Below are 17,814 nucleotides of genomic sequence, written 5' to 3'. Positions count from 1 at the left end.
TTCTGAGGCATGCCCCATCACCATCACCATCATCATCATCATCATCATTGCATGTCGTGGCATGGACTTGAACTGCATTGCCAAGTCAGTGAAGGGAAGGCCTTAATCTGCTTACCTTACCTTGGTGACAGACATTTCTTTTCACCTTCCTTCTATTTTTTTCCCACAGCTGGCATTGCTGCAAACGAGTGGGCGATGGGGCTGAGGACGTGGACGTGGACTCAACTCAGTGGAGAGGAATCTCGCTGGCAAAGGTGGCTGAGCTTCGCAGGGCTTTGCTTTAATTACGGTATGCCCCGCACTTTGAGAGCACAAACAAAATTGCAAATTGTTTATGGCATGCAAATTAATCAAATCTCTTTCTCAATTAAGCCAGGAAGCCAGCTATCCCAGGCATGCCAGCCATGCCAGCCAGCCAGCAGGCAGACTGGCAAAGTGAATCGCCTGATGACCTGAGCAGCGAGAAACCAAAAAAAAAAAATATACATAAAGTACACAAATATTCCACAAGTTGTAGCCATGGACCAGGGCTCAAATGCATAATTTATATGGGTGCAGCGGGGCAGGGAGGGAGGGAGGGAGGGAGGCATCATCATTCGTGCCACAAGCTGCATGGCAGCGATGATGCTACCCTGCACCCAGCCAGCGACCCTCATGAGATAATAATATTGTGAGCATTGGGATTGTCTTTCGGCCAGGCCAACCCACTGCTACCCTGCTGTTTCGGCTGCTGGTTGCTGCTTGCTGGCTGCTGCTTAATTCATCAAATTGTTGCGAAGAGAGTTTAGAGAGGCCATAGATAATCGAGTGAACTCGATAGCATGCCAGCATCATCGTTCCAATCAAAATCCCAATCATCAGGCAGGACCTTTAGCTCAAGGATGGCGCACTCGCACTCTGACGCTGACTCTGCCTCTGCCTCTGCCTCGCATGCAATTAAACTTTCCCAACTGAATAATTCGGTCCAAAGCTATCCACATGTATGGAGGGGGCCATGCAGGGCTTCCGCTCGCTCGCTTGTTCGGGGCAAAGCCAACTTCATGTAATTGAGTGTAAACTTGTCGGAGCATTTATTTAATGCCTAATCAAGTGATGTGCAACACATGACTTATCCCCTTTCAGAGCTCTACCTCCCAGTGATAGATGCTACAGGCGTGTCCCAGCACGTTGTTGCGTTGTGTCAATTGTTGCCTTGTCCAATTAGCATAATTTCTCGTCTCAACTTTGGCCCCTTCAGCTGCTCTGGCTAATGCAAAAGATACACAGCAACGCAACACCATCGGCGACAGTGTCTAAATTGTCACACAATTATTTGGAATTAACTCAAATTGTCCTTCAGTTGGGTTGCCCGTTGGATGAAAAAAAACTTAACCCAGATAATTTAATTTTTGTTTGCTTATTCTCACTCATTAGATAACGGATTGTAATTATTTCAGCTGCAATTAATCATTTGGATCTTCCACGGACTAGCCATGTGCTGTGCCCTGCCCCTCTCCCAAATATACAGGGGAGGCTGTGCCCCTTTATTAAATGATTTCTAATCGGTGCCACTCAATGCACAGCCGCAGGGCCCATCGGTAGTGGGCCCATTTCCGGTGACAATCGCAGTCACTGCTACCCAGCCGCACGGGCAAGGCTCCCAAATGAAGAGAAAAATCAACAGCTGGCAAAGAGCGAGCCAGAGCCGAGGTCGTTGCACAGCTCTCTCTCGCTCTTCACCACGCTCCTTCGGGCATTGCGGGCGATGAGGCACGACACAGTACGACTCCGGCACGAGACAAAACTCACCACTAAACGAGCAGGCGCCTCCGTGTTGAGGCGCCACTGCCTGAGCCCGTGCCAGTGCCTGTGCCGACGCTGCCATTCAGTTTAACGTCAAACTCTGCTGCTGCCAGTTGCCTGCGCCAACCAGCCACGGATCACAGATTCAGCCAGCCAGCCAGCCAGCGAGCCAGCATTCAGTCAACCATCTCGAAGCCAGAACCAATCAGTCAGCCACTCGAACAATCGCCGAACAGCGACAGGTCGCAACGTGTGTCCCAGTGCCCAGAGTAGACCCTCACCTAGCGGTGATTCGCACAGACAGTCGGTCAAGTGTCTCTCTCGCAGCTAATTGTCATCATTTGTTAATGATTTTTGAACCCGGATCGTGATTGTTATACACGCGGCACCCACCGGCTGCTGATTTGTCTCATTTTAGTGCCGAGTGAAATTATACGATTGCGTTTTTCTTGTGATTTTTGTTTTGTTTGTTCGGTGACTGCTACCGGCTCCAACCACTCAGTGCGTATGATTAATATATTCAATGAAAAAACTGTCCAACGAAGCGTGAAAAAAGCAAGCGGGAAAATAAGCAAAAACAGCAAACGTGTAAACTGAGCGGCACAAGATAAGCCCACAGCCATAAGAACCACAAACCAAGATCCAAAACCAAAATCAAAAACCAAAATCCAAAACCAAATCCAAAACCAAAACCAGAGGTAACCAGAGGCAAGCCAACCAACCAAATAAGCTGCTGGCCAAAACGAACGAACGGTTAGTAAACACAAATTGTTTGTTTCTCTCTCTATCTGTGTGTGAGTTTTTGTTTTTTGAAGGAATTTCTGTCCCCCCCCCACTCACCCCACTTCCAGCAGCAATAAAACCAAAGAATATTCCAACTTGAAGCGTCGGTTTTACACTTCGCTTTATTCAGCATACATTTACATTTATTTGCGATTATTCCTAGTGTTACATGATGTGTGACTATTAATACTGCAATTTGATTTACCAGAAGCGAATATGAATTGGAGGAGTCCGAGTGTATTTTCCAGCGCTAAAAGGTTCAATAGTAGCGTATTAACCTTTTAGCACTGCAGCCGCTATATGCTGTATGATATCTGGATCATGAGTCATCACAAAATATACTTATGGAGAGAGGGTGAGATCTGGAGTGCCTCTCTAGCGCCAAAGGGGATTCAAGGGGAAGCTGCGAGCATGAACCCTTCAGAGCTTTGGCCTGGGGCGTCATAGCTCGATTATTATTAAATGATTTTTTGTATTGTGTCTTGCGATGGGCAATCGCAATGTCCTGCCACTGGACGATCTGTGTTTGCTAGCGCTAAAAGGTTCAATGCTATGGATGACACCTTTTCAGCGCTTAGCTTGGCCCCAAAGTGTACGGAATTTGTTGGTTTACACACACACACACACGAACAGTGTAATAGTGTAGTATAGTGTATATAGTGTTGTATAGGTGTATTGGCTGTGTATTGACTGGTGTGTTTTGGCTCAGAAGAAGCCACACATGGCCAGATGTATATCGGCATCTGTGGCATTGGTGATGCGCACAATCGAGTGAATGCGTCGTCCGATGGGAATTTCCGAATCATTCGACTGTATGCGCCGGGCGATATGCGACTCCAAGGTGTGCAGCACAGGCTTGGGCTTCTGCAAAGGATTTCGGTTTAGATTCAAATGAGTTTGGCTGTGGATGGGAGTACCTCTTTGGTCCAGAAGACAATGCCAGTCGAGTTGCTGTCCTTGCACTTGATCTCGCCAGTGCCCGTGGGCGCTTTGGCCTCGCTGTTGGCACACCAAACAAATACAAACAAAAAAAAAGGGAAAAATTAAACAGTGAAGCGAGGAATTAAAGTGACAAATACTAACCGACAGTCGTCGCAGTAGGGCGAGTGCTTGCAGAGCACTGTAGTGGGAGAGGACACCGGATTAGTGGCTGTGGCATCCCGTGGGGAGCAGCTGAGCGAAACTCACCCAGATTGCACTTGGCGCACACGAATCCAATCTTGTTGTCGAAGCCGTGACAGGCACAGCGGGCGGGCGTCGTGATGTGGGGCTTGGGCGCCTTGACCAAGTAGCTGGGATACAGATAGTGGTCGACCAGGCTGCCGGGCAGACTGAACGTCTCGTTGGTGCAGAGGTAGAGGCCGTCGGTGACTTCGGTGGCGCGCTGCAGCGGCTTCTGCTTTTCCACCTTGATGGCGCACACATTGATAGTCACATTGGTTTCCAGGGCCTCCAGGATCAAGTTGTCGTAGCTCGGATGGAGAATGCGCCCCTGGACGCGGCGTCCCGTGTATATGTCGGGTATCTGGCGACGTCGCTTCTGGATGTAGGCCAGAGCCAGGCCAAGGGACTCGGCTATGAGCGAGGACTTGTCGTCCTCCTCACTCAACTTCTCCACGATGGCGAATTCGCGCAACAGCTCCTCCTCCACCTTCCTGGACACGTCGTACTCCATGGTCTTGATCGTGTCCAGTTGATAATCGTATGAGGTTAATGGTATATCAATCGAATGGGCCAGCATGCTAGGGGGGGCGGAGGGCAAACCGTAAGCGGGGCAGGGCGGGGCACGGGCAGGCGGCACTACTCACACAATGTTCCGGGAGCAGGCAATGACCCCCACCTCGTTGCGGGGTCGCTGCAGCAGATGGCCATTGGCCAGCACCATGGCAGCATCGACCATATTCAGGGCCATGTCCACTTTGCCCGACTGAATGTAGCTCTGTCCGTAATCAATGTCCAAAATCAGCACCAAAATGTGAACATCTTCTGGAGCTGCATGCCATCAAATACGAGCATCAGCAGGGAGCTTCCAAGCCTTGCAAATTCAAATTCCCACTCACCCAAGTCCCCTGTATGCATTTTAAAGAAGCGCCTGTTGTCGTCCATGGCATTAAGGGACACTGCATCGGCATCGGCTTCGGTTTTCTCAATGTTCGACTCGTTTTGGGTTTCAATTTTAGAGCTCGCCATTGGCGTGGTGGCAACATCTAAGTTAGTCAAAGGTTCTGCCTCCATTTTCGATTAATTTTTAGACAATTTTTCGTTTTCGTTTCACCAAATATAAATATTACTGACACCGAACGGCTGATACGCAGAAAGTGTTGGAACAGGACTGAAAATTTGATGCTCCCTGCGTTGCCTACTACTGTCGATCAACGTGGAATTTGTATGGCTAAACTTTAAATTCACTTCAAGAAATTGTGGCGCACAAAGCACAGGCAGCCACCAAATAGAGCAAGGAGTAAAGGCAACGGGCAACGGCAACCCCTAAATGATTTATAAGGCACATTACATTGAATATTCAACATAATGTAGCATTTAAATGACCCACGCACCAAACACAGCTCCGCACGCATAAACAGAGGCCCAAAGTCAGAGAGACAGAAAATATATTATGCGAGGATATACATATATGTATATGTGTGTGTAGATATATCTGTAAGACTCTGTAGATATATGGAGTGGAAGGTCATCTCTGGCTGGTTGCTGCCGGTACCGACTGTGCATCGCGCACCGAGCCGAATCCCAAAAAGCCAAGCAACAAGATTCGCCCCAAGTTTTGTTGGCTGTCTCTTCCTTCATATTTCTTAAATGCGAAAATCGCTCAAAGTTTCCACAGCGATTGAATAGTATTTTCCTGCACGCTTGCCAAGCAAAAAAAAAAAAAAAATATTCGCAACTTGTGTGCGTGTGGCATGTGGCACTGTGGCAGTGTGTTAGCTAAAGTAATTTACCAACACAGCTGAAGCCGCCGGGCCAGCGCCAAGCCGACATCATAAATCACACGTTTTGCTCAAACTATAGAAAGTGGCACGCGGCACGGGGCATGGGGCATGGTGAGGGCTGGGCTGGAAGGCAGATACACGCGTTACGTGTCGAGGTCAAATGTCAGAAGTCAGCCGATTTGGGCAACATTCTGACAGACAATGAGTTTTAGCCCCAGAGCCAGTGCCATTTCGGGCTTTTTTGCCACACCGTTTTGCAGCACTGCTCTGCTCACGATTATCGATATCGATATATGATATCGATGCGCAGCACTGCATTTTCGCTGCAGAAAATTCCTTTTTTGTTTCGTTCGTCTCACAGGAAAGTTGTATGTGTGCGTGTTTTTTTTTTTTTTTTGGGATTTTTTTATTTTTTGCTGTGCTAACTGTAAGATGGATGACAAACGGCCCCATCGCAGCGATAAGATTTTGGACTTTTTGAGCTATCTGCTGGCCACGCAGCGCCTGAAATTCTGGGTAAGTGTTCCAGGGGAAAATTCGAGAGCGACTGCCCAATCATTACAACATAACCTACAATTAGCAACCGCAAGCGAAGCGCTCGAATGTGGTCAAGTACATTTGCCTGTCGGACGTGAGCTGCGACATGGACTCGGTGATGAGCACTCTGGCGCTGGCCTACTACCGCTACCGGACCAAGAAGTCCACGTTCGAGCACTACGTGCCGATGCTCAATATGCGTCGTCGCGACTTCGAGACGAAGACGGAGGTCGCCTTTATGCTGAACAAGTGGAATATCTACGCGCCGCATCACCTGCTCTTCCGCGACGACATCAAGATACAAATAATGAAGCAGTGCCACTACATTCTGGTGAACCACCACGTCAGCTCGTTCAACTGCCGTGTGGTGGAGTGCTACGACCATCGCCCGTTCCGCAGCGACGAGGTGCCCCTGCCCGTGGGCTGCCGGCGCGACTTGAGCCTGCTGCCGATGCGCTCGTGTGCCGGCATGATCACGGCCCTGTACAAGAACGCCGCGATGGAGTGCCAGGTGCTGTACGACCTGCTGCGCACCGCGCTGCTCATCGCCAACTGCAACTTTGTGCAGGTGCTGCCGGAGAAGCTGTGCGAGGTGCCGGACCTCGAAATGCTCAAGTACCTGGAGACATATATCCTGGGCAAGCCCATGGAGCCGGATGAGCGCGCCCTCGACTACCAGAAGCTGATCAATTCCATGTTCGATGGCCAAACGCTCAACCTGGACAAGCTGCTGCGACGCGAGTTCAAGGTGCTGCGCGCCAGCGATGGCCAGTTGACGCGTCGCCTCGTCTTCACCAGCTTCCCGATGGCCCTCACCATGCTGGTCAATCTCAGCCGAGCCCAAATGGCCGTCGCTCACTTCGGCCACGAGCAGGCCGCCGACTTCATTCTGCTGGTGAGCACAGCCCCCGGCCTGGCGGAGAACGAGACGATGGCCGTCCAGCAGCTGGGCCTCATCTCCATGGACGGGTTGCGCGATCTGGATAGCCGCCGTCTGTTCGACCACATGGTCATCAATCTGAATGCGTCCGCCGATCCCATGATCATCCTGAACCCCTTTCCCAAGCTCGACTTCATGCAGGGCGCCTTCTACCGGCTCGATAAGCTGGACAAGAGCGTGCACGAGGTGCTGCGCCTGGTGGAGCGCATCATGTACCACTGGGCGGAAGACTGCCACTGTGTCACCGCCGACAGCAGCAAGAAGCCGTGCTTCTAGGCGGCATAACTAAATGCAAATAAATAATAAACATATACAGACGAGTATAGCGAGTGTATACGAGTGTATGTAGCTGCATATAATGAAAGTGTGTGTGTGTGTTTCTTGAATAGTTCTACGGAAGTGTGCCCTGTACCCTCCTGCGATCCATTATAGCGCCACACTCTCGGGACTCGGGACTCGCAGGCAATCACTCATCGCAATCGCTTTGACCCGCTGCCAAATCTTATTTTTCTCCTTGCATGAATTATTCCGTGGGCTAAAAAGATGTTTATAAAAATGGAGACCCCACGCACAACGTCGGCAAGGCAAAAGGCCAAAAGGCAAAAGGCCAAAGGGGGAAAGGGTAAAGGGATGAGGTGGAACGGAAGGGGGGGGGCGGTGGGTTGGTTGCCCATTAGACAACGCATTAATCTAATCATATGAGTTGATATGCGCCTCAGACGACTGCCTCAGAGCATGATGCTCATTCTCTTTGCTTGCCTTGCCCACAAAAATCATGAACTCAAAAATGGTAATGCCCCACGCCACCCCCCCGCTCACCCATTCAGCCACAAAATACACACAGACACAGACACAAGCAAAGACATTTGCAAGTTGATTTATAAGCGCGCTGATGTCAGTTACGTGCAAAATGGCAGCAAGTTTTTTTTTCCGTGCCTGGCCTCCTGGCCTGCCCCACGCACGCACTCAATAAGGTTACGAGCAACGGAAGCGGCAAGTGGGGTGAGTAGTGGGTGGTGGCTTGAAGCTTACCTGCGTTTGTGCTCAGGTTACAAATGGTAAGGGGCGAGGAGAAGAGGAGTTCCTGAAGAGGATTTGGGAAAAGAAACGCCGCTGCCGCTGCCGCCGCCGCTCTCCTGCCATTGCGCAAATTGCTTGCAACACTTTTTGTGCCATTCACCTGCTCTGCTTTTGCCTTGGCTTTTATAAATCGCTTAGACATGCCCGTGCCCCCACCCCACACACTTACAACCCCTCACTCCGCACTCCATCTCCCTTTCACTTGATAACAACAGCCAGTGGTGGCGACAACTCAAGTCAAAAGAAGCCCGAAAAACAGGAAGCTTCGCAGCAGGAGCAGGAGCTGGGGATGGCGTCCTTCCATCTACTTGTGGGGCTGCTGGCGCCACTCAAAACACATCCATCAGCAGCGTATTTGTATGAGAGGAAAAAAATGTTAAAGGTAGCGAAAACCCCTGCACAGCTCTCCCGGCTCTCAGCCATTGTAGCCGCTCCTAATTGTCAGGATTCTGCTACTGCTGCTGCTGCTGCTGATCCTTCGACTGGGGCATACCTTTGTGTGCGCGCCTCGCGTAATGAAGATAATTGCTACTAAGCGGATACGGGCGGATTTCTGAGACACCTCCACAGAGCCCAGGTCACAGTCCGGGGACAGGGAAAGGTACAGGAACAGGGACTGTCGCTGTGCTGCAAGAAGAGTTTTTCTCGTTAATGTTATCTGCTGGATTTTCGGCAGGAAAGTAATCCTTAAAGAGAGAAAATATGTGCGGCATATTTGTCGTACTTCTCGCATTAATATTCCCATTTCGATTTGCTAATTAAAGTGAAATCGTTTCAATCGTTTCTAGGTAATTCAATTTAATTTAGTTTAATATCAATTTCAGTTTCTAATGGCAATTGCATTTGCTACAATTGTTGCAAATGATTTGCTCGTCAAATTATATTCAATTAGGTTCTCAAATGATTTTTATTCCAGACTGAATTTCAATTTAATTTCATTCAGGGAATAAAACATAAAAGGAGTTTTACACACATAAAAGATATCTTCAAAGATGGAAGATACGTAAGCGATTGATGGATCGTTTATTGATTGCCACGCGAGTTTAATGATTTAATGATCCGCTTTCTATATGATCAGCAGGGTACTGCCATTGGAATAATGCCCTGACTACTCGTAGCTTTTGGCAGCATCTGCCTTAAAGTTTTTGCACTCTGTCCCCTCAATCCTCACTCTCTGCACTATTATTTTATTTCGCCTTTTAAGTCGTTTACTCATTTTTCTATTTTTAATTTGCCCAGAACGTTCCTCGTCCTGCTGGTGGGGTCTGGTTGCGAGAGAAGAGAGAGAGAGAGAGAGGAGAGAGACTTGCATTAATTAAATTCTTTCAGCTGTTAAAAGGTGTCGACTCTTCTGGCTGCTACTGCTGATGCTGGCTGCTGCGACAGGTGCTCGTGTTAATTGTTGGTGTGTCATAGGAGGAGGAGGAAGAGGTGGTGCAGCATCTGGCTAATTGGTAAATGCTTTAAAGTGCCGAGTGGCTAAAGGCAAGCTGGACTCCTCCTGGTATCCACTTCAAGTATTTTCCATCATTTGTGACAGACGCCAACAATTTGTGACAAACAAATTGGTGGGAGGGGAGAAGATTATACATATGTAACAGGTTATTGTTCTTCTCCTGCTGCATAAATTTTCCATGCCTGTCCATTTTTCTACATTATTTTTTGCTTCATTTGTCTCACTGTTCTTTTTTTTCGGGTTCTCCGTTCTCTGTTTTCTGCTCTTCTCTCGTTTGTTTGCATAAATTTATTGTGGCTCCCTCGGCCTGCCCCCAACGCATTTGCATAAATATTTTAATTTGCATTTCAACGAACACGAAACATGAACATGGATGCCCCCATCTACATCTACATCTACCCTATACACAAGGGCACATAATCGTACTACTACCCGTATAAAGGTCTCCTGTATATAGGACGGTGTTTGCGATTGTTTTGGCATTGTTTTTGTCACAAAATGATGGAAAAAGATATAATAATCAATAAGAAATATTTATGTAGATGTTGGTTGGGGGGGAGGGGGGGGGGGGAGATAGATTTGGATTTTATTCTGCACCACAGACTGGGCCTCTTTTTGTTCATCAAATTCGCATTTTGCATGCGAATTTCTGTGAAAAGCAAAATCATAATAATAAGAATTATATAACCCATCAGAAACGCATTTATATTATATTTTGTATGCTATTCAAATTTATTTAATGCTTTTTGTGTGCCTTTTGGTGGATTTATAGCTCAAAGAACTGCATGTTTACCATATTGATTCATTCATTGCTGAGTTCCATTCCCTGTGTGCGGCCTTAAAGTCAGAAAAGTCCAACTAAGATCGGTTCTGGCCTTGTAGAGTCACAAAAGTTTGCAGATTCTTATCATTTCAAAAAGCCTCTTCCCTGAAAGAACAAGGAAAAGCCGAGGGAGAGTGCAGAGAACAGAAAAAAAAAAAAAACTAAGCAAACAGAGAGGCAGAAGCAGAGGCAGCGGCAGCGGCAGCGGCAGAGGTACTGGAAAATATGTTTTCATTTTTCCCCCTATATCTACGGCACTCACGAGCACACGCTCGAAGCTTGTGTATGGGGAAAACTTTCCATTTCAAAATATTTTCTTAGCCAGCTTTTCAATGCTGCCTATGGACAAAACGGCAGGTCCAGAACAGAGGACGAGGAGGAGCAGGAGCTGGAGCAGGAGGAGAACTATTGCCAAACAAGAGCAATTTTTTTATTCCTCTCCTCAACCTTCCCTTTTTTGTATGGTGTTCTTAGGGAAAAACCAGCATGAACGTATGAACGTGTTCCTAATGCTCATTCTGGTGCTGGTTCTGTGGCATGCATCTGTTTGTTGAATAAGCCAGGCAGGACAGGCAGGAGGGAGGAAGCTGTTTGTAATATGGCAAATTTGTTAGCTGGCATTTCATCGGACATCGTAGAGCGACTGAGGGCTTGAGAGTCCAAGCAACAGATCAATAATTGAATTTGAATTTGAATAGCACTCCACGTACAACAAGGCGTATACATGATGCCCTGAACAATTGCAACAGATTAACGCAATTGTGTGGTGAAGCGGCAACCACAGAGAGCTCGAAGAAAACAACTAAAGGGAACCGCAAGAAATAAAATGCAATAAGGGAAAATTGTGCGAAAACATCGGGGGAGAAACAATGGGAGCACGATTGATTGATTGGTGGGTGGGTGGTGTACCGTGCCCTGCCCTGCCCAGCAATAATTGGGAACAAATATTATTGTCACCACAAAAACAGCGTGGGACAAGCAGTCAACAGTCACCAATGTTATTCAATTATGCAGCCACAATAACAACTCAACTCAACTCAAGAAAAGCATATTTTTTGCATTTTGAATTTGAAAAGGTTTTTCTTCACAAATACTCAACGGAAAATCCATAAATAAATAGCAAAACAATTTTTGGTCCTTTGCCATAAGTAAGAACGGTAAGAAAATAATGCAAACGAGCGGCATCGTTGTGAGCCGCAGCTCTACTTTTCGAGCATGAAAAAATATTTCTTTAGTGTCTCTACAACGACTCGGCTTTTGAAGCTGATCAAAAATATATTTATGTACCTTATGGGGTTTCAAACCCTAGGCTATATCCCTAAACTCTTTTGCGTATCGCTTATAAATGGAGTGTGCCTAGATATTCATCAATAACTCCACGAAAAAGTTCTAAAATAACTAAATCTATAGATTGTAAAAGTTTTCCACACGAATTCCATTGCTGTGGCAGATGCCCACATGCCCCGCAGAACAGAGGCATAATTCAATCAAACGAGTTGCATGCCATTGCCCATTGTAGAAATGCCCAGTGGGGCCGAATGGCTTTATTAGCCGCACACAAGAACAGAAGCCCCAGAGTCAGAGCCGCTCACAGACACATACACTCTCTCTTGCTCTCTCCCCCACTCTCTAGCCTCTAGAGTTCATAAAAAAGCAAACATAGAAATGGCCATCAAATTTGAAGATTTTATGTGGCAAAATGCCTTTCATCCCATTTCATGCCATTCTATTCCATTTTGGCCCAGACTCCTTTTGCCCTGCTCTGTAGTCTGTAGCCTGTGTAGTCTGCCGTCTGTATATCGATGGATAATATATTTATATTTAAATAACACTTCATCATGTCGACGCGGCGTATGCGTAATATTGTTTGCTTTCATGCTTTTCGCTCCCAAAAAAAAGGAAAAGCCCAAGGAGGAGCCCAAGGAGTAGCATAGACTTATAAATAAACTTGATCCATTGCACACCCAAGCACAGGAGGGATATGGTAGGGGGCGGCAGGGCACTCAATTTGTGCCTTGACTGTCGAGTGCGATAAATTTGGGCTTATGATTTTATCCCTTTTTACAGCCCTTGAAGCTCGCCATGCCACACGCGAGCGAGGCGGCAGCTTCCAAGTTTATTTCCTCAGTTTCATTTTCATTTCTGGGTTATTCTGCGTTTCCATTTCTACTGCTGGAAGGGGTCCTGGAGTCCCGGGGTTCGCTACTCCTGGCTCCGCTCATGCATGAAACAGCTCCGCTCAGGAACAGACAAAACCGAAAGACAGCGCATTGTGTCTGTGGCTGAACTGTACTGAACTGAACTAGCAAGAATAAATAAACTACAACAATCGGAGCGGAGGCAAGTCAAGCAAATTACACATACAAACGCGTGGATGCGTGGGACGGTGGCGGGGCTGGGGCTGGGGCAGGGGACACACGACAAGAAATAAGTTTATTCTGTTAGGTTTTTGGCCACAAAATATAGCAGAGGCTCGGCCGCAAAACTGCAACCGAAAGCGAAACTTTTCAGAATTACATGCATAAATAACCCGCTAACGGAAACCGCAACCAAATAGAAAAGAATAGAATAGAATAGAAAAGAATGGAATTAACGCAACAACAGCACGAAATAAATATACCCACATACATTTACATATATGTATGTATTTTTTTGTGTACAAGAAAACAAAAAAAAAGAATAAACGAACGGATATTCGATATGCTAGCCCCAGGCATGGGCCTATGTAGGTCCTTGGCTCTTGGAGAGTGCCTCGGAATTGCTTCCTTTGAGATTAACTCAAGTGGAAGAGCAACTTTGTGGATGGAATTATCTCTTATGAAGATGTAATTGATAAATGCGATGAGAATGGGAATGGGGTTGGGGATGCGGCTGCGGCTGCGGCTGCGGATGCTTATGGAAATGCAATCATATCAAGCCCCAACTGAGAGCTGCTGCTCGCAGACCCCAATGAAATGTTCTTGGGAATACGAATACCAGACCTCTTTCTTTTCCTTACAGATATCTTGGCGGTATCTCGCTTTTTACTTTAAATTTGAATGCAAATTTAGTTTAATTTCAGTATCCAGAGTTCCATTTTAATTGCATGATTTTTTGCTCAAATTAAATTCCATTAAGGCTTCACATGATGTTCATTTTTTTCTGTTTCAATTTAATTTAATTTAAATTTAATTTCTATTAGTGGAGACAAATGAAATGCTTTTAATTAAATATGCATTTTTGATGGCCTATAGCCCTATAGGCTTAATGCATAATTAAACCTAAGATTTGGTCTTCCATTGCTTCACTCAGAACTCGATAAAAAGAAGTTCACTTTTTTGTACAAGAAATTAAACTGTTATATTTATTAAGGATTTTATACGGGTCTCCAATGAAACAAACAAAACTCTGCTTAAGTTTTTTCTAGAGATTTTCCCAAAAATAATTGCACACACAATTTGGAAGGATGGGGAAAATTCGTGGGCTATTTACGGTGTACATCCCGGTACACTGGGGCGTTTCGATTTGTGCTGCCACTTGATCACTTAACGAGGCGAAGGATAATTCCCCACTCAATGAATCTCAATGGGAACAACTTATCCGCAGATCATCTCGATGGGTATTACCTTACCAACACACACACACATGTAAATAGATGAATTTTCGTAGGTGTGTGCTCGCACTTGCCTGAGTCTCTCTCTCTGTGTCTCTGTGTCTGTGTGTGTGTGTGTGTGTAATTATGTGCTACATCATCTTTTATGTGGAGCTCAAACAACGAGGGGGCCATGCATCATTTTCTTTGCAGCTTTCACCATAATCTTTTGCTCTCTATACGCCATACGCCGTACGCCGTACGCGATACCCTGCATGCTGGGGGTATCATGATTTTTTATTACACTCAAGCCACACTGGGGAAGAGAGAGTCTTTTCTGAACCCCCCATTCATTTTGTACTTCTTACAAAAATCAACCAAAAAGTAGAGATATTCGCGAATCATCACATGATGCGTGTTATGTGGTGAATGCCTCTGTTTCTGTTTCAGTTTCTGATTCTGATTCGTTCCACTTACCAGGGATATCTTACACATCGAGCCTCTCCATGGCATTGCTCTGCTTTTGGGCCTTTTTTTATTGTCAAGTGTATCAAACGGAATACTGCCGCCCGCACAGAGCCACCCTACATACGGCTGGATGGGTCGACGTGAACCGTGGCGACCACTAGTACGTCTCTCGTTTGTTTGTGTTTAATCTCGTTTTAATGCCATCGTCGAGCATCATCGTAAAAATTATTACATTAAATGTCAACGCAAAAGCAGAATGGCATTTGCTTTGCAGCAGCAACAGCAATAATGGAAGAAAGAATGAGAGACAAACACATGAAGAAAAGCGAAATGAAAAGAAAGGAAAAGAGATGAAAAATGAAACAGAGACAAAGAGATGGAGGAGAGTGGAGTGGAGAAGAGTAGAGAAGAGTCTTGGGTGGATAGCGATATGATATGAAAGATGGGATGCGGAAGGCCGCCTCGGCAGGCGAAAGGCGGAGGATGTCTTTGGGGTTTAAGAGGGTCGTTATTATTAAATTTTACACGCACACATAAGCAACAATAAAGTGTGCAAGTATATGCCCACAATACACACACACACACACACACATACATACAGTGTATATTACACACACACACTAACAATGTAAATGCCACTAAAATTCAATTTTTACGAGCATAATATGTTTCAATGGCAACACACACACCCAGAGACAGAGAGACAGAGAGAGTGCGAGAAAGTACAGCACGTGGCACACACACCTTCGATTCGTTTAGGGTTTCCCTTTTGTCTTAGCACGCCCCCTTTGGGCGGTATTTCCCCGCCCCTCCCTTACCCACCTTTTTGTGCCTGTGTGTGTGTCTCTCCCTGTCTACGCTTTTACCCAACGCAATGATTTTCGGCAACTGCTTTTTATGTGTGTCGCACATTATTAAATGAATTCAAGCGTAGAAAATTTGCCCCCTGACCCAGCCCCCCAGCCAGCCACCCATCCTTCATTTTCATTTTCCTTTTCCCGACTCTCCCTTTTGTAACACATCAATGCCTGTCACACGGCTATAAGAAAGAAAGGCCACGGGACAGAGCTCCATGCCAACAGGCAGAGACCCACTAAAACGGCCCCAAGGGATGAAAATAACTCTCCAATGGGTGCACAAATCTGACCGAAAACTGACTTTAAAAGTGTCTCTGAATGCAACATTGAATGCCAGCATCTGCAGATAATTCTCCTGTGCATAAACTCGTGGCCATGTTTAGTCAAATCATGAGCTTAATGTTTGGTATTAAATACTTATCCAGTGGCCGCAGCCTCACCCGAAATTGCATACATTTTTAATCGTTTCTATGCTTTGTTTGCTTCATTAAAAACTCCCACTAACCGCAAGCGGGAAAGTGGTGGGGGGTGGGGGAACCTTCAACTTTGACTCCTGCAAATGCAGTTTCCACTTCCGCAGTTCTTGCCTTAGTTTAGATTGAGGGGAAGCACCCGCCCCACGCCCACTCTCGCATGTGGCACATCCTCCGCTTTTGGCTTGTGGTGGCGTGTGGAGCAGAGTGGAGTGGAGTGGGGCTTATTATCCCGAGTCCTTGCCATTTCCCTACAATGAAATGTAACTAATGAGGCGTGTAATCATTGTTATGTCAACAGTTTTGCTGCCTTTTGACAAACGAGAGAGACACACACACACACACACATAGATACTCGCATGTGGCACACACTCGAGTGCATGTGGGATACAATTTTTTGAGACTTAGGGGCGGGGTGAGTGTCGCTAGAAATTCTCCTTCTGCAGGTCCTCCTTACATGTCAATATAAATAAAGCGACACTGCCGCCGCCTCGGAAAGGAGCAGCAGGAGTGGGATGAGCGTTGGATGAGCATGAGGATGAGTAGGAAACTTCATCATTATCTACATCGTTGTCCTGGTCCGTGCGTAAAAGTGCCTGCCTCTAACACATGCTTTGACGTAATTGCTGCTCCTCCAGCCCCAGCGCCAGTGCCAGAGTGCCAGCGCCAGCGCCAGCATCGTCCTCGTGTGTGTAGAGGAAATAAGCAATTTGAGAGATCATTAAAAAGTTGAAGCGACAAAAAAAACAGCAAAGAAAAGAAACGAAGGAAGAAAAAAATGCACAAAAAAAAATGAACTCGAAGAAAAAAAAGAAAACGTCTTGAGAGAAATGAAGAAATAAAAACGCCATCAACGCTAAAGGATATTAAATGCCAAAAACACACACCCACACATAGTATGAGTGATTTTGTAAGTGTAAGGCGAAACTTTTGTTCATGCCTCTCGAAATTGTTTTTGGTGGAATAAAAAAAAAAAAAAAAATAGTTGAATTGAATTTCCCTCAAAACATATAAAATGTGTGATTCAATATGAAATCAGTTTTCATTTTGTGATTGTGAGGATTTTTGTGATTTCTTTTTGATTAGTTAGAAGCCCGCACACAGCGCGAGAGGGAGAGAGAGAGCCAGATCGAGAGAGACAGAGACAGAGTGAGTGACGTGGGGATTTTGGGTGGAAAAGTGACAGCGATTTGCTCCTTCGTATGCCATTCAAGGAAATTGACTCAATTGCCATGGAATTTTCATGGCAAGCGACAACAACGAGCAAACGCAACCAAAACACAAGCGGCAGCAGAAGCGGCAGCAGCAGCAGCATCAAGGCCACAGGCAACAAGCAGCAGCAGCAGAAGCAGCATCACAAGAAAACCTCAAGGATCTGCCCAAAAATCTCTAGCCAACCCCGCACCACATATACCAACTCTCCCCTCCCGACACAAACATAGAGGAAAAGCCAAAGAAAAACTCGTCTCGGGCCTCGGGTTGGTATGCAGTTGAATGCACGCATTTTGCGGCTCTCCCAGCAGCAGCAGCGGCAGCAGCAGCAGCCTTTGAGAGAAAGTTATCCACACTCGTGGCCTGCGGGGGTATGGGTGTGTGCAGAGGTGCGGACAAGGATGGGCATTTGATTGTGAGTTTTTCCGGTTTTCTTTTTTCTTTTCTTTTTTTTTTTTTGGCCAAGCCAGGCCAAGTCTTTGCGTCAACAGCAGGAACAGGAACAGGCAAAGGCGGTGGCGGCGGTGGCGACGGCAGCAACAGCCAAAAACACTTGACAAGCGACAGGCGGCAACAAAGCAAATTTTGTTAGTGGCTTTTGCTGGCCCGCTGCTGGCTCCTGTCGACTGCTGCACTGAAAGAAATGCTGTAGCGATGTAATTCGAGGTCTGGGAAAAAAAAAATATACAACAAAATAAAAGTTTTAATAGCAATATCTGTTCTGAATAAATAAATACTCGCATCTACCATGTGGGATACATACATTTTTATGCATGGGAAATCTTAGGCTTTATCGCATCAAAGTTTCGGCATAATACGAGTATTATTGATCAAAAATAGCAGCAGGGAAACCCAACGATGTGCATTTCTCGCGGTGCATTGTGCAC

General features: G+C 46.3%; 3 protein-coding genes across 4 annotated transcripts in view; 2 read left to right on the top strand and 1 right to left on the bottom strand.

Moving 5' to 3' along the window:
* Window positions 1-1,870: 1,870 nt before the first annotated feature.
* The window catches only part of LOC111069376, a 101,727-nt gene continuing 85,783 nt past the window's right edge, over window positions 1,871-17,814 (top strand). Inside the window, exon 1 of the mRNA XM_022359410.2 lies at window positions 1,871-2,535. The gene's annotated coding sequence lies outside the window, so the exon portion shown is untranslated. The remainder of the gene's footprint in view (window positions 2,536-17,814) is intronic.
* On the bottom strand, window positions 2,795-4,924 carry LOC111069382 (general transcription factor IIH subunit 3-like). 2 transcript variants are annotated; one of them, XM_022359418.2, is made up of 6 exons: window positions 4,626-4,923; window positions 4,374-4,557; window positions 3,754-4,307; window positions 3,649-3,685; window positions 3,483-3,564; window positions 3,186-3,429 (listed from the first exon to the last, which is right to left on the bottom strand). In XM_022359418.2, exons 1-6 carry the CDS (start codon window positions 4,798-4,800, stop codon window positions 3,271-3,273), a joined length of 1,191 nt encoding a protein of 396 aa, XP_022215110.2. In that variant the 5' UTR covers window positions 4,801-4,923; the 3' UTR covers window positions 3,186-3,270. The 2 variants fall into 2 exon arrangements, with proteins under 2 accessions (XP_041450495.1, XP_022215110.2); XM_041594561.1 differs by lacking the exon at window positions 3,649-3,685 and having other exon boundaries at window positions 2,795-3,429; window positions 4,626-4,924.
* On the top strand, window positions 5,904-7,306 carry LOC111069381 (exopolyphosphatase PRUNE1-like). Its single transcript, XM_022359417.2, has 2 exons — window positions 5,904-6,026; window positions 6,091-7,306. The coding sequence occupies exons 1-2, from the start codon at window positions 5,943-5,945 to the stop codon at window positions 7,261-7,263; spliced, it is 1,257 nt and encodes a 418-aa protein (XP_022215109.2). The 5' UTR covers window positions 5,904-5,942; the 3' UTR covers window positions 7,264-7,306.

This window comes from Drosophila obscura, unplaced genomic scaffold (genome assembly GCF_018151105.1).
Source record: "Drosophila obscura isolate BZ-5 IFL unplaced genomic scaffold, ASM1815110v1 contig_29, whole genome shotgun sequence".
NCBI classification, from domain to species: Eukaryota; Metazoa; Arthropoda; class Insecta; order Diptera; family Drosophilidae; genus Drosophila; species Drosophila obscura.
Note: the sequence above shows the minus strand (reverse complement) of the source record. Positions and strands in the feature narration are given on the sequence as shown.